The sequence below is a fragment of the Hordeum vulgare genome, chromosome 3H (genome assembly GCF_904849725.1).
Source record: "Hordeum vulgare subsp. vulgare chromosome 3H, MorexV3_pseudomolecules_assembly, whole genome shotgun sequence".
NCBI lineage: Eukaryota > Viridiplantae > Streptophyta > Magnoliopsida > Poales > Poaceae > Hordeum > Hordeum vulgare.
The window spans coordinates 539,843,883-539,854,460 of record NC_058520.1 but is presented as its reverse complement, the minus strand read 5'-3'; the positions used below and the strand labels follow the sequence as shown (position 1 = coordinate 539,854,460).

Below are 10,578 nucleotides of genomic sequence, written 5' to 3'. Positions count from 1 at the left end.
GTGTTAGTCCAAGGTTCCCGCTTTGAAAGAGATCAATCGCGGTACTGTTAATGCAAAAATAATATTTTTTTCCTGAATGATGCTTATATAGCGAGGATGTTGGACATACTCTTAAGACATTTTCCGTGCGAGAGCTCATTTAAAACCAAACTCCACGGACGGCAGTCGGATATAGTGGGAGCACCGGTTTTGAAAACGCCATACACACCAAAAACCTTCCTTCATCCTCGTCACCTCTCCTCCTCCTCCTCCTCCTCCTCCTCCCCCGTGTCAGCTCCACTCCTGAGAAGCACAACAATGGTCATCGGGAAGCTAGGCTTGAGCTCCCTCTTCCACACGAAGCCCAAGGAGGATGCCTCGCCGTCACCTCCGCGAGGCGACCCGGCCGCCGCGCCCACCTGGGCGTGGCCGTCGTGCAAGCACCCGAGAACGCAGTCCTTCCACGCCGCGCCACCACCGCCCGGGGCAAGGACGCTCGCCTCCATCTTCCTCAACTCCGCCGAGAGCTCCTTCACGAACTCCTCCGCGCGGCTTGACTGCTCCGACAGCCCCTCGACGGCGTCCGAGGCGTCGGCGGAGGGCGGGGCCGAGGACGTCGTCACGGCCGTGGGGCCCCTCCGCTCCTCCGACCGGCTCCTGTTCGACCCGGGGGCGTCGGGGGCCACGAGGTCCATACTGGAGGAGAAGCTGCCGGCGGGCGCCCGCGAGGCGTTCGTCGGCGGCCTGGCCGTGGCGTTCGAGTCGGCGGACCCGTACGGGGACTTCCGGGCGTCGATGCAGGAGATGGTGGCCGCGCACGGGGCCGGCGGGTGGGGCTGGGGCTGGCTGGAGGAGATGCTGGGGTGGTACCTGCGCGCCAACGCCAAGGACACGCACGGCGCCATCGTGGCCGCCTTCGTCGACGTCGTCGTCTCCGTCGCCGACCCCGGCCGCTCCTCCTGCGCGTCCGTCGTCGACGGGGATCAGTAAACTAATCTTACTTCCCATGGCATTGGCATTGGCATTGGCATGGTTAATGTGAGAGTGAACTTTGTCGAGCTAGCTAATGATGGCGGGGTGTGGTCGATGAGTGAGCAGATCACGTGACGTCGGCGCGTGCCCAACACTTTGTACGAGCCCGATCGAGAACGTAGTACGTACTACATCAGCATCAAAGTTATTTTTAACTACGTAAGTTGTGATGTCTGAGCTCTCGTGCCAACTACGTAAGTTGTGATGTCTGAGCTCTCGTACACGTATGGCGATGTGCTCACGACGTCGTTCGACGGTAAAAGTTTCTGTAGCTGTGCAAGTTGAGGACCACCTGATGAGTGTCCCGCTAGCTAGGAGTTAACCTGCAATGATCACGATGGTAGCAAAATAGTACTTACTACCGTACGGTACGATAGCAGTTGGGGAGTACTGTCTATACTCGATTTGTAAGCTTCCGTAAACGCCGAGTTTGAGATCTCAAACGTCCAACGCGGGAACAAGCACAAAATGATTCAAGAGAAAAATACCTACTCTCTCCGCTTCTTAAATTTTATAAGATCTTCTGAAGATTTCATTATGACCTACTTCCTCCGTAAACTAATATAAAAGCATTTAGAACACTACTTTAGTCATCCAAATGCTTTTATATTAGTTTATAGAGGGAGTACATAGGAACAAAATAAATAAATTTACACTCTAAAATATGTCTATATACATCTGTATATAACTTATAGTGCAATCTGTAAAATGACTTATATTTAGAAATGAATGAAGTACATTGCAAAGAAAGAAATAGAACTCAAATGACAAATCAGCACAGTTATGGACAGAAACACAACCGTTGGCAATAATAATATCAGCAATGCTACACTTACATAACTTTACATGGGTTTTACGAACAGGTAGATTTTGATTGGAGATTAAGGGGATGAGGGCCCCACCCCCTTGAAAATCGGGCGGGGGGAGTGGTTAGTTAGAAAGAAAGAATCCTAGTTAGCGTGTAACCTTATGTAACTCTCTGTATGTCTAGCATTTTTATAATAATGTTGTGTGCAGTGAACACATTTCCTATTCTTCGGACGCTCGAAGAAAATTTGGCGCAACCATAGATCTCCCAAGACGTGCTGCGTCGATCCAGAGATGGGAGGCCATGACACCCAGATGAGGATGAGGCAATATTGAGCCGGAGGCGAAGAATACACGAATGGTCGCAGCGCATCAGCTAAAGCTCGGTAGAGGTCGACCGGTGTGGGTGTATGATTGGCGGGGGTAGGGGTGGGATTAGGGGATGTTACTTCTCTATAGGATACAATTTAGGTGAAACAAAAATTCCATGTTCTATAGCATATACTTGGATTAGGTAGAACAAATTTTTCATGCTCAAGGCACAAACATTGGTTGTTGCAAAACCACACCAAAATAGAAATATAAGAATTCATGTGGAACACAATTCAATAGAAATATAACAATTCAATACAATTGGGTATAACAATTCAATACAATAGAAATATAACAATTCAATACAATTAGGTATCGCAATTCAATACAATGGAAAACAATTCGTGTGGAACACAACACAATAGAAATTTAGATAAAATAGAACTAATTTTAGTACCTGTGGAACACGTCACGACTTCTATGGAAACAATATGTAAAGTGAAACCAAATAATATTTCTTGTGTAACAAATCACATCTAAGAGCGTCTGCTGGAACACATACTTAGGCATATTAAAAAATTTATCTTTGTTGAGCAAATCTCAACTATCATAGGACAATGTATGAGTGAATATGATACGGGAAAAATGAAAGAAAATGTTTACTATTTGGGGCAAAGTAAACTAGAGGAAAATGAAAAATTTGTCATGAGAAGTTTATGCATATAATAGATATAAAATGGAAAATTAAATAGAATGGAAAACTAGATACAAAAAGTGATATGTCAGTTCTTCATGTACTACTTGGAAAGGGGGGAGGGGTGGGAGGGACATGCTAACATAACGAATGAAGAACATAGAATAAAAAGATAGATGGGTGAAAAAAGAGGAAAATGAAATAGAAGATCATGGATTTTTTTTTAGAATGAGAGAAAGGATCATGGAATTGCTAATGTGATTTTTATTGTGACAGATATGAAATAAAGCCGCCGGCTCTTAAATATCCATGAGAGCTATATCTTGCTTATAGTGAGACGTAGCTCCGGCATGCCTTAAGGCTGGCGCTACAGGTCCAGCCTAGTATTTTACCTGAGGCGCGTGTTTCATTTTTCCTCCATGGTTTTCTTATTGGTTTCTAAATTGTTACAGTTATTTTGTTTGGTTTTCTCTGTGTTTTTTGGTTCTTATTTTTCTTTATTTCTTTCTTCATTTTTAACTGGTTTTCCTCTGGAGGGTTTTCAACAGATGTCAAATACTTCGGTATACATCAAGAACATTTTTTACACATTTGAATTCCTTCAATACATGATTAACTTTTTACCAAATTTCTAGTTTGATTTTAGTTTTACTAATTCACATTATATATATTTTTGGTATGCAAACAAATCATTTTTATACACATTTAACGTGTTTGCAATACATGATTAATTTTTTAAAAGTACTAGATTTTCATACTATTTTAGAATACGTGTTAAGCATGTTTTAAATATACAATGATTTTTTTTATGAAATATACCAAAAAATATTAAACAAAGGGAACACTTTTTACGTCCTATAAACTTCTTTTAATATTGTATAACATATTTTAAAATTTATTATTTCTATAAAATGTAACATACTTTTTTAAACGGGTAAAAAAATGTCACAAACATTTTTTAATGATATCAATTTTTTTAAAATTGCACTAGCAACCAATATAATTTGCTTTAACATTACTCAAATTCACCGTGGGTGAGGAAAAATAGTTATTATTCACCACCTCTATTTTCATATCAATGCACCGTAATTTTACGTTTTGTATTTTTTTTTCTTATTCCATATGTAAAAGGAGACCATAAGAGAATATAGTCAACAATAAAAAATATTCTATATCATGTAAAATTACAAGCACAAAAACATAGTGTTAAACATACATAAAATACGATTTTTCTGGTCTTATGACATATATTTTGGTTTTCTTATGACAAACTTTACGTAGTGAATTAATATAAATGTAAATGTTTGAATTTCAAATGTAATTTATTTATAAACCACCGTCAGATTACCTCGGGTGAAGAATAACTTATTCTGCATCCTGTGTGATGAATAGACTTTCTATATTTATGTATATGTACTAGCAAAAGGGCCTGAGCGTTGCAACGTGAGAAAAAAAAACCATCATCTTCAATGACGATGACCACATTTGTTGATTTGAAACTATTTGACATTGTTAATTGTTCGTAAGTCTATTCAGTTAGCGAAGGTTCTGTTCAACAAATTCATGTTATTACTTCGACATTGCCCATTGGTGGATAGAGTTAATATTTTTGGCAAGAAATCTCTCAATTATAAATGATCCAAATTTATCTATATGTATTATGTATGTCCTCAGTAATAATAAAAACATTCTGGTCCTCTTCATCTCTAGCAGATCTTATTCACTGACAGTGATATGCCAACGACCTTTCTTTGATTTCTGAGTTTCAGAGGTAGAGGGTGGAGCAATCATGTAGACCATGTCATTGCCACTGCTAGCACCATCACCTTGTTGATCATGTAGACCATGTCGTTGCTATTGCTGGTACCATCGGCGTCACTTCCCCCCTTCTTCAAGGCCATATCCAGTAATGGGCGACTCTGGCAACTCATCATCATTACAGAGGTGGCTCCTTTCTTCCACAATCTCCTCATGTAACATCTCGTCATCACAAAATTCGTGTGTTTCCTGCCCACTCGACTCCAGAAATTCCTCATCTACATACTGGTGGGCGTCATCATCTTCCTCCAGGGATGGTTCACCTACTACATTCCCGTCCTGGTCGTGCTCGAGGAGGCAGATCTGGCGCTGCAGATCCGCGCCCACCACGTCCTCCTCGCTGCCATCCTAACCATCGTCGTTGTAGTACTCCCTGTCCTCGCCCTCGCCCTCGAGGAAACCTTCGTCGTCCCCATGGCCATGCCACTCGGCCTCATCGTTGTCGGGAAGCGGGATGCCGAGGTGGAGGCACGCCTGCTGGTAGGCGTGGAGCCTGTAGCGGACGCGCACGAGGTGGCGCACCGTCGTCGATGATGGCACGAAGGTGGTCGATCTCGGCGGCATTGAGCGCCAAAGAGGCGAAACTGGCGGAGCTCCATCTGGACCTCAACCTTCTCCCTCTGCTGGTTGCTGTGAGGCGCTCCTCCTCCATCTCGCCCTACATCATCGTCGTGGTGCCCTCTACCGCCGCTAGGGCCTCCCACAGTGTCGCGGTCTCCTCCTCCGCCTCCATCCATGTCGCCCCCTCTTCCTCTCTGTCCCCGCCCCTCTTCTCCCCCTACCCGCCCCCGCCAGTCTTCTCCCCGTCCAGCCTCCACTTCACGGAGTGCCGCCATCAGACTGCCGCGAACGAGCGAGGAACAACACGAGAAGGTGAATTACGCTAGGGATGGCCGGAGGTGGAGGATACCGGGATATGGAGGGCGGTGGAGAGATGGGATCCGGGGGGAGGGGGCGGCGTGCGACGTCGGGTCTGGATGTGGATTGGATAGGGATTTTCCTGTTAAAAACGAAATGTTATCTCAGTAAAAACAGGACCGTGGACTAATTATCATAAATTAGGAGGGCTTTTTTGCAAAAAACGACGGCGGTGGGTTTTCCGACAGAAGCAATAGCCTCTTTATTATTAGGTAAAGATTTATAATATTTTCCAAAATATAAGAAAAATAAATAAATAAAACGGACGTATCTGTATCTGCCTTATTATGGGCTGGCCTGTTGAGAGCGTCCGCGTGGTGAGACCTGCTTTTGTCTCCTCGCTGTGTGCTTTGCGAACTACCACATAGGGGTTGCCCGACTGGGCTAGTCCAGTTATTTCTCTTCTTCTTTTGTTTTTCTGCTTCTTTTTTGTTTCTAATTTTTTTTTCCATTTTTTTCTGTATTCATTTTCTTTTAGAATTTGAAGCAAAAACAAATCCAGAACAAGTTCTGAATTATCTACAAATGTTCCATTTTTAAAAATTGTTCAAAAGTTAAAAAAACTCTTTCTTCGAATTTGTTCTGTAATTTCAAAAATTCAGTAACATTTTTCAAAATTCTGGAACATTGTTTCTAATTTTGCAACATTTGTTCAAATTCTGGAACATTGTTTCAAATTGCGGAACATTTTTAAGAAAAGACGAAATATCTTTGTAAAAATTTCGGATCATTTTTTCAGATCTGCGAACATTTTTTAAAATTTCAAAACAATTTTCGAATTCTGGAACTTTGTTTTAATTCCAGAACATTTTTCAAATTCTGAATTTTTGTTCGAAATTTCGGGACATTTTTGAAACAGAAAAAGGAAAAAAAGAAAGAAGAAAAATAAACTGGAACATATTTTTTTGATAAAACAGAACAGTTTTTTGGATAATCCAGAACATTTTTTTTAATATCCAAAACATTTTTTGAAACAGAAACAGAAAAGAAAAAAACGGAAAAAACAGGTGTAGTGAACCTTCTATTCCGAAACCGGAAAAAACCGGCTATGAACCTCTAAAAGGTTGCCAAAACCGGTGTCAGTGAAACAGTAAACTGACCAGCCATGTAAAATCACTCGTGTGTCCTTCTGTGGGTTTGTCTGACAGTTTGACGCAAAGAGCGTCAAATAGTATATTCTATCAACATCAAAACTTTTCAATTCAAAGTACGTATGTATGTGCTCCAAAACTACGAAAACATGAAGAAAAATAGAGAACGGACGTAGCACCTGACAACTCTCCACGAGTAGATTTACAACAGCGAGGATATGCTTAAAATTTTACTCCATTTAAACCACAAATCTCAAATAAGATAAACATTTATGAGTAGCATGCTAGTTCTGAACATTTTGTGTTTTAAACGAGGCAAAAGATTTCTTGTTTTTATTGATTAAAAAGAAAAGAGTTGTCCAATTAACTAAAAAAAATCAAGCAAAAAGTCGAGATTACAAACCTCACAAGGGACACGTAGACAACCTGGTCACAAACACCAAACAGCTGACCGAAGAATCGAGGATAAGACAACTTTGATTTTGCTAACAAGTTTCACAAAAAAAGTTATAAGCCTCACACCGGCCTAGTCCAGCGCAACATCCGGAGAGCACCGTCTGCTAAAAACCGCCCTAATGAAGTCATCATTGTCGTAGTGGCCCTACCGCCCACGGCTTCGACTTCTCTGTCAAAGAAAGTTTTAAACTTATACACGCAGTACATGGTACATGAAGCATACATTCTTAATCCAGAGTTTCAGGAAAATTTCAACCCCACAACAACCACGAAAAAAAATCCCCACTTGCAATCAGCGAAAAATCTTGACACGAGCACTTGCAAACAGCACAGGTCGACGCCTACGCAAGACTCTACCAGGCCAATGGAATCACAGAACAACCCAACACATGAACAAGTTCATACCATTAGACCAACCCCACCGCGCGACCCCAAACGGACGTCCATTTTGCCCGGATTCTGTCCGTTTGGGTAGGGAGATGGGGTCGTGTTCGGCCCTGTCCTGGGATGCGCTTGCCGCGCGCCCAGCGCACGGCCGCATCCGTTTGCCCTATCTTGTCCGCCTCCAAAAGAACCACGCTTCAAATACCAGCGGCCTAGTTCACGCCGGCAACACAGCCAGCGCCCTACACGTCCTCGCCGATAACAAAGCCAGCGGCCGGCAACACAACCAGCCTCCAAAATGAACAGTTTTGTTCGCCGACAACACAGCCAGCAGGCGCAACACAGCCAGCCTCCAAAATGAATGTGTTTCTCGTCGGCACACAGTCATCGGCCCAGCGGGCGACACCCATGCCAGCCTTCAAAAAAGAACGGCCACGTCCGATCGGACGACCTAGTTCAGTCCGTCGGTGTCGAACATCTCCTTCTACCTGGCCTCGAACCAGCTCCTCGTCTTCTCGCTCATCTTGGTCAAGTCCACGCTCATGATCGCAAGGGCCACATCCTTCACTTTGGTTGTGGCATTGCCGGCCTCGATGTCGAGCTGCCTCTTCCTGGCCTGACATTGGCGGCCTCGATGTCGACCTGCCTTTGCCGGGCTGCCTCCTCCAGGTCGATCTTCCTCTTCTTGGCCTCCTCCTCCATCTCAAGCTTTTTTCCTTTGAAGCTCCAAGTATTGCTTCATTTTCTCGTCCTTGCTTTGTCGCTTCTTCTCGTCCCTCATGAACTTTTGAAACATCATGCCTTGCAAAGTCTCATGCAAGGCCATGGATGCGGCATCACGTATGTCGTCCACCTTGGAGTTGGTCTTGCCCCTCGGCCTCTTCAACGCCTCGCCATCTCCACCTCCGGCGAACTTGGCCATCTTCTTACCTCTCTTCCTTTGAAGTTCACGATATTGATCCTTGAACTTAGGGCAATCGTTGATGATCGTCCAACAATGCGTAAGCGTGAATGGCTTGTCATTGTGTCGGGTCTTGAATGCTTCCAAAGATTGAAATGCCTACACCACATGATCAACAAGATTTGGACATGCAAACATATACAAGGCCGAAGCAAGGAAAGGACTAGGATGAGGAGAGCATACCATGTCCCCAATGCCGAGACCACTTACGGGCCATGCTTCAACGCTCTTCAATGCGACGCAATACTTGTTGCACTCTTGTTGAATGAACAACCACCTCTTTTAAATCGAGGTGATGCCACGGTCACTTGTGATTTGATAGGGCTCAAACATCTTCCTTTCATGGAATGCTTTGTGGACTCTCGTCCAAAAAACTACACCCTTTTGTTGCGCGTCCGTCCTCGGATCTTGGCTAATCCCCATCCAATAGTTGCAAATCAGTTTGTCCTCATCTTGGGTGTATTAACCCGTGCGACTCCTCTTCTTCTTCTTCTTCTTTTGTGCTTCCGCTCTTTGGGTGAGCTCGTCGATGAACTCTGGCTCACCACTAATATCAATGTCATTGCCTTCATCTTCATCGCCATCAACTCCGTAATAGATGTCGTCGTCTTCATGCCACGAGTCACCATGGTCGTAGTTAGCACGGTCGTCGGCCTCTTCATCGGCAACGAACTGGGCGCGGCCATCCTGACTTTGGGTCTCCTCGGGATCGTAGGCAGGGACATGCCCACCGTTGTAGATCACATCCTCCATGAACCGGGCGCGGAAGGGGTCGTTGACCGGTGCCATTGGTGTTGCCATTTCGTCGAACAAGACGCGGGGGGACGACATGGTGCCCGCAAACGACGGTCGTGCTTGCTTTCTTTGCATCTCGACGGATAGCCGGCCGCCGCTGCTGAACCCAGGTGTGGCGTGGAGGTCGATGCAGGCCAAAGGGCGTGGGGTGGAAGACGCGATCATGCTCACGTTCGGCGACCCCGAGAAACGGGTGTGGGCGTCGTGCTTGGCCGGGGGAAGCCGGGCGACACAGTCGTGGTCCGCGACTGGCAGTGCGGAGACCGGACGACCGACGAGCCTGTGCTCGCCGGGCCGACGGTCGTTGCACAGAAACCGACCGGACGACAAACGCCAAGCATGAGGAGGGTGTGCGCTTTGTTGACGATGACCTCCTTCTCGTCGACCTCGGCCTTTCGGCGCGTGGCCTCCGTCGCATCGCGCTCGGCAGCGAACTTGCGCGCGGCGGCGTTGTCCTTCACGACTGCCCTCCGGTTCCTCCTCTTCTCTGATTCCGCGTCCAATTTGGCGATCTCCTCTGGCGTGCACTCCGCCCGCGGCTTCCTTGGCGCCTTGGCCTTTTTCATCTTGGCCATTCCGGGTTGGTCGACGGCCGGGCCGCCGGAATTCGGGTGGGCGTCGGCCATGGACGGGGGGGGGGGGGGAGGGGGGGGGGAGAGGGAGACGACGGGGAAGTTGGAGGGGTTGGGGGGAAATGGCGTCAAAGGGGACGGGGTTGGGTTTTACTTTGTGCCACCGACACGTGGGCCAGGGGCGGACGAGAGCACGCGTCCCGCCCGTCCGCGTGCTGTCCGTTTCACCCAAAATCGACGCAAAGTTGGGCCGGGGATGGGTCGAAAGCGAACACAAAACAAACAAAAGTCTGTTTGCTCCCGCGCGCTAGGCCGTCTGTTCCGTCCGTTTTACCTCAAACGGACACGTGCGGATAGGATGGAGTGGCGCGGTGGAGTTGTCCTTAGTTGCCCCGCTGCGCTCCCGGTAAGGACAAAAAGAAACCCACAGCAAAAACAAGGCTGGACGGCGACGAGCCCATTTACGATGCTCTCGGCGCGTGCCCTAGCCTAGCCGTCACAGGGCAGGATCAGCGATCCAGTAAATACACACGCAGGCATCCAAAATCCGCCGTGCACGCGCGCGCGGCGGGACGGCTCCTCGACGGCACGGGTTACTCGCCCCACAATCACCCGGCGGGTAGGGCGGCGGCGGGGGGCGGCGTACGTGCGCGTGCTGCCCGCCGTCCGCTTCGGCGTGTCGTGGTAGGTCACGCGATTTGGAGCGTACGGCCGGGCCTCTCCCCGTGACACCCCCCGGCGCCAAGACCGTGTCAGCAT

The 10,578-nt window shown here is 46.8% G+C and overlaps 1 protein-coding gene and 2 pseudogenes across 1 annotated transcript; 1 reads left to right on the top strand and 2 right to left on the bottom strand.

The window, feature by feature from the left end:
* Nucleotides 1-297: 297 nt before the first annotated feature.
* LOC123440488 (transcription repressor OFP13-like) lies at nt 298-1,174 on the top strand. The gene has a single exon (XM_045117052.1). It carries the CDS (start codon nt 298-300, stop codon nt 967-969), a length of 672 nt encoding a protein of 223 aa, XP_044972987.1. The 3' UTR covers nt 970-1,174.
* A 3,525-nt stretch (nt 1,175-4,699) lies between these two features.
* On the bottom strand, nt 4,700-5,474 carry LOC123441997 (annotated as a pseudogene).
* Nucleotides 5,475-7,942: 2,468 nt separating this feature from the next.
* Nucleotides 7,943-10,578, bottom strand: LOC123441996 (annotated as a pseudogene).

What these genes read in the sequence shown, in the direction of transcription:
- LOC123440488 (XM_045117052.1), top strand. Translation starts at nt 298, where the DNA reads ATGGTCATCGGGAAGCTAGGCTTGAGCTCCCTCTTCCACACGAAGCCC.